At 40.6% G+C, this 14,705-nt stretch overlaps 1 protein-coding gene across 3 annotated transcripts in view; it reads right to left on the bottom strand.

Annotated features, from left to right (window-relative positions):
• LOC139541194 (uncharacterized) overlaps positions 1–14,705 on the bottom strand; it is a 106,045-nt gene that overhangs the window by 64,817 nt on the left and 26,523 nt on the right. For all 3 annotated transcript variants that reach the window (XM_071345572.1, XM_071345571.1, XM_071345570.1), the window contains one exon: positions 3,241–3,306. In XM_071345572.1, coding sequence (XP_071201673.1) covers positions 3,241–3,306 — 66 coding nt within the window. The remainder of the gene's footprint in view (positions 1–3,240; positions 3,307–14,705) is intronic.

Raw genomic sequence — 14,705 nt, 5'->3', positions numbered from 1 at the left:
ACTCTGAATCACTGAATCGCCCACTACAAGCTCACTGGAAAAGAAACTGAATTGCTCACTACAAACTCACTGGAAAAAAAACATCTAAGGCTGGCTTTGCTGGCTTTTACTAACTAATGAGCAATATAGACAGTCTTATACTCAAGCAGGAAGCTAAATAAGAAGATAATGAACTCACCCCGTTTAAATCACAAACTATACATTTTTGCATCACAGAAAAACAATAAATAGCTCTCAGGAATGACTCTGAATAGCTTTACAACAGTAACATCCCTTATTAGTGTTACTCTTAATACTTACTAACTTACTACTCTTGGGCAGTTTGGCTATTCAAACCCATGCCCTTTCAGACTAAACAGAGGCAGGAGGATATATGTTAGTATGATAATAAAGTGAGGCTAGCTGTCTGTGTAGATTCATCAGCCTGCCATCCCAGGGCTCCTCTTCACAAAGCACTTTTCAAATGAAATACTCTAGCAGGCCACACCAAGAGGAGAGGAGGAGAGATAGCAGTAAGCAGTAAGCAATAACACAGCTCAAAGCGTTTAAGGATAATTTTCCCAGATAAATAAACAGATTAATTATTCATATCCGAGGAACTTTAAAGTGCTTTCATGGTTTGGTTGCTTGGTAGATAAATGGATCCTTTCAGCCTGATAACAGAGTATTATTTCTTGTTGTGGAATTTGTCTCTAGTGTATGTTTTCAGAGGAAAGCTAGAGGAAGTGCTTTAATTAAAATGAAAAAGCTCTGTACTCCGAGCTGCACCTAACTCAAGGGCAAAAGGAACATCAGAACAACTTTTAGGAGGTAAAAGGCAAGTTTAGGAGATCAAATTCTGTTCTGATTTTAGATATCAGCCTTGGTGATATACCTCACACTCTTTCACATAAGAGGTTAAGATCATTTCTAATAAAAAATATAAACATCCAAACAAACAACTCATCAAACCTGGAAATACAGTGTGTGAAAGACTATACATAGAACTAACTATCCTGTTCCTCAAACATTATCACCATTTCCCATCAGAGGCCCAACAGAATTTCCAGACTGGCAAAAGAGATTGAGATACGCAATTATCTCAAGGACAGACCCAGCAGAAATGACAGAAACTAGCACCAGGTTGCAATTAGAGGCACTTTTTTATTGAATTAAGATACCGTATGCTGTTCTTGGAGAGGCTACCAGAGTCTACTTATTCAATTTTTCTGTTTATGTGTGGAGCTAGTGCTGAATACTGATGGCCACTTCAACATGGAACCTGACAGATACTGACTTGAATTTTACCGGTTACTTTTTGAAAGGGCACCTTTGATTTCATTTCTAAGATGTTGGAGAAAAAGAAGCACCTATTTTATATGTTGTCATATGAATAGATTAAAGAAATACAATTTATTTTTCATTAATATATGACAATGTGAATCTTGATATGTGTAGTCAGAAAAACAAAAATAATGTATTCTCTATATCAAAAAGATTTCTCAGATATTGTATAAAGTATTATTTCTGTTTTGTTCTTCTTGTAAAACCGGTGTTTATACTGAAAAAGAGACACTGCCTTTGGGCAAGATATAATGAGTGCATTTCTAAGTTGTGGTGTTTCAAGTTGTGCGAAAATAAATTTTTCTCGTACAGACAGAGGCCATAATCCTTTCAGTTACGACAGTAGTTACTGGAGAAATCTCAAATATGAGTTAAAAGTAAAACATTTAGAGTAATGATAAAAGGGAATGAATTATTCAAAGCAAAGCTTTCTAAAGACTGAGACTTTAAAGAGAAACAGTCTTACAAAATTACAGAAACATGAGGAGCAATATTCACAAGGACCTACTGCCCGAATCCAATAAATATATAAATAAAACACAAAAAGCCACAATGTTTTATGTTCGTGTTTAAACATCATGGTGTGGTCTTAATTATGCTTTCCTTACATCTCGACTAAAACTTAAGACTTACTATTAAAAAACATTGTGTTCTAATTTGCTTGAGGTGTGCAGCTACATACACACTGAGTGTACAAAACATTAAAAACACATGCTCTTTCCATGACAGATTGACCAGGTGAATCCAGGTGAAAGCTATGATCCATTATTGATGTCACCTGTTAAATCCACTTCAATCAGTGTAGATGAAGGGGAGAAGACAGGTTAAAGAAGGATTTGAGACAATTGAAGAATGGAGACAATTGAGACACGGATTGTGTATGTATACCATTCAGAGGGTGAACAGGTTTGAGTGTGTCAAGAACTGCAAAGCTGCTGGGTTTTTCACGCTCAACAGTTTCCCGTGTGTATCAAGAATGGTCCACCACCCAAAGGACATCCAGCCAACTTGACACAAGTGTGGGAAGCATTGAAGTCAACACGGGCCAGCATCCCTGTGGAACGCTTCGACACCTTGTAGAGTCCATGCCCCAACAAATTTAGGCTGTTCTGAGGGCAAAAGGGGGTGCAACTCAATATTATATCCTAATGTTTTATACACTCAGTGTATAACGCTTAATTAATGTACTAATGGGTAATGAAGCATTCCAGGGACCGACCAGGACCAACCCTGCTTAGCTTCAGCAGCATGCCACCCTGCATCCTCTGCTGGCTTTCTGCTGAAGCTAAGCAGGGTTGGTCCTGGTCGGTCCCTGGAATGCTGCTGGAAGTGGTGTTAGAGGGCCAGTAGGAGGCACTCTTTCCTCTGGTAAAAAAAAAATATATATCCCAATTCCCCATGGCAGTGATTGGGGACGTTGTCCTGTGTAGGGTGATGTTAAATGGGTGTCCTGACTTTCTGTTGTCACTAAAGATCCCATGGCACTTATTGTAAGAGAATGGGTGTCAACCCCAGTGTCATGGCTAAATTCCCAATCAATTTACCTGAGAAATTATGTTGTGACAGCCATTACGATATTCTCAAAATAGTCTAGTTTTATGACAGCACAACTCAAGCTAAGTGTTATGTTTGAAGGCTGTCAATTGCACTGCCAATTAGATAAAGAGGACCTTGTTAGCCAAATGGTCTAGCTTTACTGATATGGCCCTAATCCTAAAATTTGAACCCTAATTTAATCACTCATCCGCCCTATTGAAGTCATAATTGGCAAAGACTATGAGAAGTACTTACACCTCAAAAGGGGTAAAGAGTAAACAGTAGAACATGGAAACTAACCACACACTATAATGAGACACTATTTTGACCATTATGATATGTCTGTCACTGCCCTTGTGTTTTTTGTCACTGCAGACTTACCTCACATGTAGAAGAGCGGCGTAGGCCTCACTGCCAGCTAGGACATAGCTGATCCCAATAGACACACTGAGAACAGAGAAAGGGGACTTGTTATTTATAAGCCCTCACTTCATCACACTAATTAGTGTCTGTTTCACTCAAGTGTGCAGTGACGAGTTACCGGTACTCAAACTGACATCAAGCAGGAAATTTGTTCTGTACAGAGTGCCTTCAACAGACTGAGGTAAAGTTACCACAAGACAAGTACTTTGGACTTCAAATAAGTGACAGAAAGACAAGCTCATATCTTATAGATAGATATCTTACAGTTTTCCTTTTCACATCGGAAACAACGGTATCATCTTTGAGGGTGTGATATGTGAACATTGTGTTTTGAAAGGCATCAGGTCACAAAATCGAATCATGGAGCAGGAAAGAAGATCAAATTAAGAAGACGACGTTTTGATGTGTGACATACAGTAGGCAGAGTGAGGATGATAAAGGATGATGAAGAAGGAGCTAGTTGATGATGAAGGAGAATGAGATAGTGTATAGATAATGTAGATGCTGGGTGGACAGAGGGAACTGACTTAACAGTGCTGTCTATCATCCCAATGCCACCGTCAGCAGGCAGCACTGTGCAGCAGCAGTGTTGAGGTGTAGTGATGGTTGTTTTAGGAGCAGGCAGGCGGAGGGGGGGGGGGAAGAGGGGTCACACAGCTGAGCATTGATCGACTACTAAGCCCCTTGAAGACAATGAAGGGGGTATCGATTGAGAAGGTGTTAGTGAGAGCTGTCTAAATGCTGATAACAAGGCCCATTCCATCAACAGAGTGGGGGCCAGTCCAGAGTAATAAACCAAACATTACACTGAAGATCACTGCTGACAGTTTGGTTAGCACTCGTGTCCGGTGGCGTGATTCTCATTGACAAAAAAACATCTGAAAGGGAGCAATGGTTTATGTACTGTATTTATTCTTTAACCAGGCAAAATAAAAAGGCACATATGCTTTGGTATCAAGGACTGAAAGGCCAGAATATTACGGTACAAACTCAATGACACAAGATAAATCAATAAAATGGAAAATAACAAGGTTTTTGAAGCTTTAAGGCATACTACCTACCACATAGGACCAATGTTCTGAATGGTTTATTGATCAGAACAAAATAATCTCATTATGCAAATCTAGCGTTATAAATAATGCCACCTACAAAATGAAGTCAGCTGATTAATGCTCGCTTCCTCATTTGTGCAGAATATATTTGACTGGATGGGCCATTATTTTGAGGAGAAAAATAAGAAGTGTTCGTTAGGAAAGACATGACATTTCACCTATAAATAACAGGCGGCTCCCCGCCAGTCTAGAGGGCACGGGATGGATTAAAAATCCACTTAGTGTTCTGATCCTACAAGGTCAAGTCTTCCCCTTAGTCACAGACAGCAGAGGAAAGGGAGAGAAAGAGCAAGAGAGAAAGAGAGAGAGACAGAGAGAGACCAGCGATAACGCACTCCAGTGCCTCGCCTTCATTAACCTTTTTGTCTTTATTAAAAGATCTTCATCAGCCCAGCGGGCTGGCCACTGGTGACATTTTAGGAGTTTCCAAGTTAACTCCCGAGAAGCTGCAGGGTCCCAGCAGGTGTGTCCTTCCTTCCCCTGAGGCTGTCTAGGGCTGTCTCTTGGTCTTCCTTAAAACATTAGTACAGTGGCTACTCATTTAAAAGTTGCGTCATACCGCAGTATAGCGTGCAATGTATTTCAATATAACAGAATATCATGTTTTGAGTTTAATTTATCTGTGCTTAGTAGCTGAGGCTTCTTTGAGTGCACCATCAACTTGTTAATTTATCAGACATCACTTGCGTATTGTTAGGTTCTAAATATCAGTGTAAGAAACCGAAGGACATTATGAAAGCTTAAACCAAGTTTATTCATCCCAAAGGATCGAACAGCTGAACAAAGACATGGTTCCACCAGAGGTGGTATATATACCCCAATTTGGGGTGGAATCTCCTTCTTCTCTCTAAACACCACCTTCTCCCTTAATGTGACCTGACCTGGACCCCCTTCAATCGCTAATCCACGGCTCTCTCCCCTTATCAGTGCCTGCCACGTGATCGTTTTCCCTACACTCAGTACAATCCAAGCTTAATTGCACTGATCATATACATTCCTTCTACAGATAACCATTAACTTTGGGTGCAGACCCTCTAGACCCTAGCACTCAATATTTCAATAGGATACCTGATAATTAACACTACCATATCCGGACAGAATGTAAACGCTATACATTCCCCTCTCTCCCTCAATGAATAAGTATATTTTATATTCTCAGAACCCAACAGTATATTCAGTGTGACGGCCCTGAATTTGTCTGAACGTCTCAGTACTTCTCCTTCCAATAGGGCGCTTCCCCTTCAATTCCCAATTAAATAGCCAGCATCAGCTGCGCAAAAGTGGGGTTTGTGATGGTGGTGCGAATGAGGATGTGTTCAACCCTCAGTTCCGAAGATTCTTTACTCCGTTTGTTTTGTTGTATTTAAAAGTGTGCTTTGTCTCAAGTTTAACCAGGATCAGATCCACTCATTGCTTCCTTTGGACTACACATCTCAGTTGGTCTCCGCTGGTTCTTCATGGCCTTCCTACTCTGTTGGCGGATTGGATTGTCTGACTTACTACAACTTTTTTTGCATATGGTTTTTAATTTGTTTCGGTGTGATGTATACCGTGATGATTTATGTGATCAGTTGTAGTTGAAGATGTATTGAGATGTGATACTCTTTATGATTGTGTGGTAAAACGGACAAACATTGCGTGACTAAGGCCACTTGAGTTCCCTGAACTCCTTTACCGGGCTGGACTCTTTTAAGCCCGAGGTACAGGACTTTTCTGGAGGAACCAGAGCTGATTATTTGTTATATTATTATGTGTTTGTTATCATTTATGTTGCTAATACAACCCAAGCGAAAGAACACATTTGTTTTGAAGTTATTTCCAATGTTTTAAGGGTTTGTGAAAAGTGTATTTCCATACAGACTTTTACATGAGTCCTTTGTATTGGTGTAGACTTGACGGACCAGACGGGACTCATTCCCTCCCAAACCAAAAGGAAAAATCAATATTTTCTCTGGTAGGCACAACCTACCTGACACCCCTACAAACAACAACCTCAAGTCAAAACCGTTACATCAGTCAACACATATATTTTAAGAATATAATGGAATATAACAGAATGTTTTTGTTTCTCTTACAATAAAAACATTACAGTGTAACACCAGTTATATTAAGTAATAGGCTACAGTCCAATGAGGAGAGAGACACATTAGCGCCTGTCTACCAACGCTTTACACATTCACATTTTGACAGTTGGAATTTCATGACTTTTCTATGACTTCTCCATGACTCTTAACTAAATTTCCATGACCAACAATTGGCGCTTACTTTTTATGTACATATAAAACTGTAAGTGTAATGTGGTATCAACACTGAGAGGCTGCTCTCTGATCCCTTGTACCATCTCCTGTCGTTGTGCAAGGCACTTAACCCCCCACAAAGTAAAATACCTGTTAGGCAATTGTATAAAACACGTGTGGCCAAACCTCAGTCTGGAGAGCTACTGCTGTCTGCTGACGAGTATTTTTCTCCACTCATACAGGAGTCATAAAGGCTTAGTGTACTAATTTGGTGGATATTTGTTTTCTTCTTTTATATATCAGGGGGTGATTCAGCACCCCTTCTTCCGGTGGCTATGCTAGCATATTGAGTTGCAATATCCCATAGATTGGATACCCAAATTGACTGGAAGTATCTATACTGAAAAAAATATAAACGCAACATTCAACAATTTAAAGATTTTACTAAGTTACATTTCATATAAGGATGTCTTGCTCCCAGACAGACTAAATACCTTTTTGCTCGCTTTGAGGACAATACAGTGCCACTGACAAGGCCCGCTACCAAAAACTGCGGGCTCTCCTTCACTGCAGCCGAGGTGAGTAAAACATTTAAACGTGTTAACCCTCGCAAGGCTGCCGGCCCAGACGGCATCCCTAGCCGCGTCCTCAGAGCATGCGCAGACCAGCTGACTGGTGTGTTTACAGACATATTCAATCAATCCCAATCCCAGTCTGCTGTTCCCACATGCTTCAAGAGGGCCACCATTATTCCTGTTCCCAAGAAAGCTAAAGTAACTGAGCTAAACGACTATAGCCCTGTAGCACTCACTTCCATCATCATGAAGTGCTTTGAGAGACTAGTCAAGGATCATATCACCTCCTCCCTACCTGACACCCTAGACCCACTCCAATTTGCTTACCGCCACAATAGGTCCACAGACGACGCATTCGCAATCACACTGCACACTGCCCTAACCCATCTGGACAAGAGGAATACCTATGTAAGAATGCTGTTCATCGATTACAGCTCAGCATTCAACACCATAGTACTCTCCAAACTCGTCATTAAGCTCGAGACCCTGGGTCTCGACCCCACCCTGTGCATCTTTCTGACGGGCCGCCCCCAGGTGGTGAGGGTAGGAAACAACATCTCCACCCCGCTGATCCTCAACACTGGGGCCCCACAATGGTGCGTTCTCAGCCCTCTCCTGTACTCCCTGTTCACCCATGACTGAGTGGCCATTCACACCTCCAACTCAATCATCAAGTTTGCAGATGACACTACAGTGGTAGGCTTGATTACCAACAACGACGAGACGGCCTACAGGGAGGAGGTGAGGGCCCTCGGAGTGTGGTGTCAGGAAAATAACCTCACACTCAACGTCAACAAAACAAAGGAGATGATCGTGGACTTCAGGAAACAGCAGAGGGAACACTCCCCTATCCACATCGACGGGACAGTAGTGGAGAAGGTGGAAAAGTTTAAGTTTAAGTTCCTCGGCGTACACATCACAGACAAACTGAAATGGTCCACCCACACAGACAGCATGGTGAAAAAGGCGCAACAGCGCCTCTTCAACCTCAGGAGGCTGAAGAAATGTGGCTTGTCACCAAAAACACTCACACATTTTTACAGATGCACAATCGAGAGCATCCTATCGGGCTGTATCACCGCCTGGTACAGCAACTGCTCCGCCCACAACCGTAAGGCTCTCCAGAGGGTAGTGAGTAGAGGTCGACCGATTAATCGGAATGGCCGATTAATTAGGGCCGATTTCAAGTTTTCATAACAATCGGAAATCGGTAATTTTGGACGCCGATTTTTTATTTTTATTGTTTTTTATTTTACACCTTTATTTCACTAGGCAAGTCAGTTAAGAACACATTCTTATTTTCAATGACGGCCTAGGAACGGTGGGTTAACTGCCTTGTTCAGGGGAAGAATGACGGATTTTTACCTTGTCAGCTCAGGGATTCAATCTTGCAACCTTATGGTTAACTAGTCCAACGCTCTAACCACCTGCCTCACGAGGAGCCCGCCTGTTACGCGAATGCAGTAAGAAGCCAAGGTAAGTTGCTAGCTAGCATTAAACTTATCTTATAAAAAAACAATCAATCAATCATAATCACTAGTTAAAACTACACATGGTTGATGATATTACTAGTTTATCTAGTGTGTCCTGCGTTGCATATAAAGGATGCAGTGCGCATTCGCGAAAAAGGATTGTCGTTGCTCCAATGTGTACCTAACCATAAACATCAATGCCTTTCTTAAAATCAATTCACAGAAGTAAATATTTTTAAACCTGCATATTTAGCTAAAAGAAATCCATGTTAGCAGGCAATATTAACCAGATGAAATTGTGTCACTTCTCTTGCGTTCATTGCACGCAGAGTCAGGGTATATGCAAGTTTGGGCCGCCTGGCTCATTGCGAGCTAATTTGCCAGAATTCTACGTAATTATGACATAACATTGAAGGTTGTGCAATGTAACAGGAATATTTAGACTTATGGATGCCACCTGTTAGATAAAATACGTAACGGTTCCGTATTTCACTGAAAGAATAAACGTTTTGTTTTCGAAATGATAGTTTCCGGATTCGACCATATTAATGACCTAAGGCTCGTATTTCTGTGTGTTATTATGTTATAATTAAGTCTATGATTTGATAGAGCAGTGACTGAGCGATGGTAGGCACCAGCAGGCTCGTAAGCATTCATTCAAACAGCACATTGCGCTGTTTATGACTTCAAGCCTATCAACTCCCGAGATTAGGCTGGTGTAACCGATGTGAAATGGCTAGCTAGTTAGCGGGATGAGCGCTAATAGCATTTCAAATGTCACTCGCTCTGAGACTTGGAGTAGTTGTTCCCCTTGCTCTGCATGGGTAACGCTGCTTCGAGGGTGGCTGTTGTCGATGTGTTCCTGGTTCGAGCCCAGGTAGCGGCGAGGAGAGGGATGGAAGCTATACTGTTACACTGGCAATACTAAAGTGCCTATAAGAACATCCAATAGTCAAAGGTATATGAAATACAAATGGTATAGAGAGAAATATTCCTATAATAACTACAACCTAAAACTTCTTACCTGGGAATATTGAAGACTCATGTTAAAAGGAACCACCAGCTTTCATATGTTCTCATGTTCTGAGCAAGGAACTTAAACGTTAGCTTTCTTACATGGCACATATTGTACTTTTACTGTCTTCTCCAACACTTTGTTCTTGCATTATTTAAACCAAATTGAACATGTTTCATTATTTATTTGAGGCTAAAATGATTTTATTGATGTATTATATTAAGTTAAAATAAGTGTTCATTCAGTATTGTTGTAATTGTCATTATTACAAATACATTTTAAAAATCAGCCGATTAATCGGTATCGGCGTTGAAAAATCATAATCGGTCGACCTCTAGTAGTGAGGTCTGCACAACGCATCACCGGGGGCAAACTACCTGCCCTCCAAGACACCTACACCACCCGATGTCACAGGAAGGCCAAAAAAATCATCAAGGACAACAGCTACCCGAGACACTGCCTGTTCACCTCGCTATCATCCAGAAGGCGAGGTCAGTACAGGTGCATCAAAGATGGGACCGAGAGACTGAAAAACAGCTTCTATCTCAAGGCCATCAGACTGTTAAACAACCATCACTAACAATGAGTGGCTGCTGCCAACATACAGACTCAATCTCTAGCCACTTTAATAATTAATAATTGGATGTAATAAATGTATCACTAGTCACTTAAACAATGCCACTTTATATAATGTTTACATACCCTACATTACTCATCTCATATGTACAGTGGGGAGAACAAGTATTTGATACACTGCCGATTTTGCAGGTTTTCCTACTTACAAAGCATGTAGAGGTCTGTCATTTTTATCATAGGTACACTTCAACTGTGAGAGACGGAATCTAAAACAAAAATCCATAAAATCACATTGTATGATTTTTAAGTAATTAATTTGCATTTTATTGCATGACAAGTATTGCAAGTATTTGATACCTTTGTTTGCAATTACAGAGATCATACGTTTCCTGTAGTTCTTGACCAGGTTTGCACACACTGCAGCAGGGATTTTGGCCCACTCCTCCATACAGACCTTCTCCAGATCCTTCAGGTTTCGGGGCTGTCGCTGGGCAATACGGACTTTCAGCTCCCTCCAAAGATGTTCTATTGGGTTTAGGTCTGGAGACTGGCTAGGCCACTCCAGGACCTTGAGATGCTTCTTACGGAGCCACTCCTTAGTTGCCCTGGCTGTGTGTTTCGGGTTGTTGTCATGCTGGAAGACCCAGCCACGACCCATCTTCAATGCTCTTACTGAGGGAAGGAGGTTGTTGGCCAAGATCTCGCGATACATGGCCCCATCCATCCTCCCTTCAATACGGTGCAGTTGTCCTGTCCCCTTTGCAGAAAAGCATCCCCAAAGAATGATGTTTCCACCTCCATAATTCACGGTTGGGATGGTGTTCTTGGGGTTGTACTCATCCTTCTTCTTCCTCCAAACACGGCGAGTGGAGTTTAGACCAAAAAGCTCTATTTTTGTCTCATCAGACCACATGACCTTCTCCCATTCCTCCTCTGGATCATCCAGATGGTCATTGGCAAACTTCAGACGGGCCTGGACATGTGCTGGCTTGAGCAGGGGGACCTTGCGTGCGCTGCAGGATTTTAATCCATGACGGTGTAGTGTGTTACTAATGGTTTTCTTTGAGACTGTGGTCCCAGCTCTCTTCAGGTCATTGACCAGGTCCTGCCGTGTAGTTCTGGGCTGATCCCTCACCTTCCTCATAATCATTGATGCCCCACGAGGTGAGATCTTGCATGGAGCCCCAGACCGAGGGTGATTGACCATCATCTTGAACTTCTTCCATTTTCTAATAATTGCGCCAACAGTTGTTGCCTTCTCACCAAGCTGCTTGCCTATTGTCCTGTAGCCCATCCCAGCCTTGTGCAGGTCTACAATTTTATCCCTGATGTCCTTACACAGCTCTCTGGTCTTGGCCATTGTGGAGAGGTTGGAGTCTGTTTGATTGAGTGTGTGGACAGGTGTCTTTTATAGAGGCAACGAGTTCAAACAGGTGCAGTTAATACAGGTAATGAGTGGAGAACAGGAGGGCTTCTTAAAGAAAAACTAACAGGTCTGTGAGAGCCGGAATTATTACTGGTTGGTAGGTGATCAAATACTTATGTCATGCAATAAAATGCAAATTAATTACTTAAAAATCATACAATGTGATTTTCTGGATTTTACATGCTTCTACATGCTTTGTAAGTAGGAAAACCTGCAATATCGGCAGTGTATCAAATACTTGTTCTCCCCACTGTATATACTGCACTCTATACCATCTACTGCATCTTGCCTATGCCGTTCGGCCATCGCTCATCCATATATGTATATGTACACATTCTTAATCATTCCTTTACACTTGTGTGTATAAGGTAGTTGTTGTGAAATTGTTAGATCACTTGTTAGATATTACTGCACGATCGGAAATAGAAGCACAAGCATTTCGCTACACTCGCATTAACATCTGCTAACCATGTGTATGTAACCAATAAAATTTGATTTGATTTGGTGGACATTCCTGTAGTCAACATGCTCCCTCAAATCTTGAGACATCTGTGGCATTGTGTTGTGTGACAACTGCTCATTTTAGAGTGGCCTTGTGCACTGATCATGCTTTTAACATTTTCACATCTCTAACAGTTCCCCCAGCATTTTTATGCGGATTATGTCAGAATGCACTCACAGGACAGTTAACAAAACAAGAAACAAAATAAACGACCGTGAAGCTTCCGAGGGCTATAGTGCCACTAACAAAGTCAACTACCCACAATCACAGGTGGGAAAAAGGGCTGCCATAGTATGATTCCCAATCAGAGACAACGATAGACAGCTGTCCCTGATTGAGAACCATACCCGGCCAAAACATAGAAACACAAATCATAGAAAAAAGGACATTGAATGCCCACCCAAATCACACCCTGACCAAACCAAAAAGAGACATAACAAAGTCTCTCTAAGGTCAGGGCGTGACAACATGTGTGCGTTCCAATCAAAGTAAGAGCCTTATTTTCTGTATATCGTGTTGTCGTTTCTACTTTGGCATACCGTATGTATGTATGGAGCATAATGTATTTACAGTTTTATTCATGTTTTCAAGTACTGGTGACAAATTATGCATTCCGATTCTTGCATAGATTGTAATGTACTTTTTTGAAGGTTTTACTGATTATGATGAGTTAATGCTAGCTATTTGCCAGCTATGTGTGGCACCATGTTTGTTGACATTATACAATGCATTCTGGGTGTCATCTAAACCTCTGTCAGACCAAATATATTATAACAAATGAGGTGAGGGATGGTTCACTCATCTTTCGAGTAAACTTCCGGAAGTGAATGAAGGGAAGTTAAATGATGGTAGACGACACACCCCCTTCAACATACATACTGCAAACTGATCAAACTTCTTGTCTCCTCATCTTATCTATGGTTGACCGGAAAAAACAAACATGGCGGAGCGCAAAAACTACCCTTTGTCGGGTAATTTTGATTTTTACTCAATTATTTAGATCAATGGTGGGCTCACCCATGATGTGATGAATTGTAAATAGTCATTTATATTAGCTAATTCATATTGTTTTTTTGTCAACCGAAAGCTAGCTAAATATGACTGCTTGTGTTAGGTCAATATTTCCTCAGTTAGCACTAAAACTAATGCAGCCCACATTTTCTGGTTTGGATGATTGTGTTATGCTGTCGCCACTTCTGTGAATGTCTGAACATTGCATCCAAAAATAAATGGGTCACATTCAGGACATAACACTGTAAGGACTGTGTTTGTGGAAAATGTTTCTGTGAAAAAAAAATGTTCCCAGCTTAAACGCTGACTGTTGTTTCAATCAAAACTAGACGTTCTAAAAAGTGTTCTAATCACACCGGTTTCGGTGTATGTTGCAGGGACCACTGTATAATGATCACACCCGTGTGTTGGTACACATCAAAAGGTTAATCCGCTTCTTGATATGCCACACCTGTCTGGTGGATATATTATCTTGGCAAAGGAGAAATGCTCACTAACAGGGATGTAAAAAACATGTGCACATAATTGGAGAGAAATACGTTTTTTGTGCCTATGGAACATTTCTGGGATCTTTTATTTCAGCTCATGATACATGGGCCCATCACTTTACATATTGCGTTTATATTTTTGTTCAGTATACAAAACAAGTTTTGAAGCCACATAATCCAAAAGAAAGGGTACATCAAATAGTTTTTCCTAATATAACTGTGATTCACAAATTATTATGATTTGATTCACCACGATTGAACTGAATCGCAACTAATACAATGGCGAAGTTATTCGTTTGTTTCATAAAATAATAGCTTTAATGTCTCATATGAATCGATCAAAAAAGCGAATCAACTTTGTATGGCCTTATTCGCGAGTGTCGGTGGAAAGTTTTTTGGGGCATGACAAAAACATAAATACATGCTAATAATAGCTAACCAGTTAACTAGAGGGTGCAATGTATGTTTTGAATTGGCTACCTAATTACAGTTTTTTTATCGCTTTGGTACTATTTTCACAAGTATGAGATAAAATTTCACAACTCAAAACAGATCATCAAACAGGCTGTTTTTTTTTTTTTCACATTTTCAATTGACAGAAGTACAACATACACAATCACACAGTAACTTTTTCACCAAACCTAATTAGTGTTTCATCTAGAAATACCTTTAAAGTAATTGCCTTTCACAATGCAATGCTCACAATCATTTTCATATGATTCTCTTCTCATTTGTTTAAATACATTTGACCATCACTTAATCTAACTGTGCTTAATGGTTAATCCCTTAACCATTTGGTAAGCCTATAGATTTTAAACTGGTTTGTCTACTATATATGGATTTTGAGAAATACAGAAATAAAATGTGTGTTTGTAAAGTATAAACATCTAAATGACATGTATGATACATGATAACCATACAAAATGACTACTTGTTATCGCTAATTGATTTCACATAGTGGTAACCACAATTGGTCACTATTTAAAAGGGGGTGTTTGAACACTTGCAA

Source organism: Salvelinus alpinus, chromosome 16 (genome assembly GCF_045679555.1).
Source record: "Salvelinus alpinus chromosome 16, SLU_Salpinus.1, whole genome shotgun sequence".
In the NCBI taxonomy this organism is placed as follows: Eukaryota; Metazoa; Chordata; class Actinopteri; order Salmoniformes; family Salmonidae; genus Salvelinus; species Salvelinus alpinus.
This window is presented reverse-complemented; position numbering and strand designations above follow the sequence as displayed.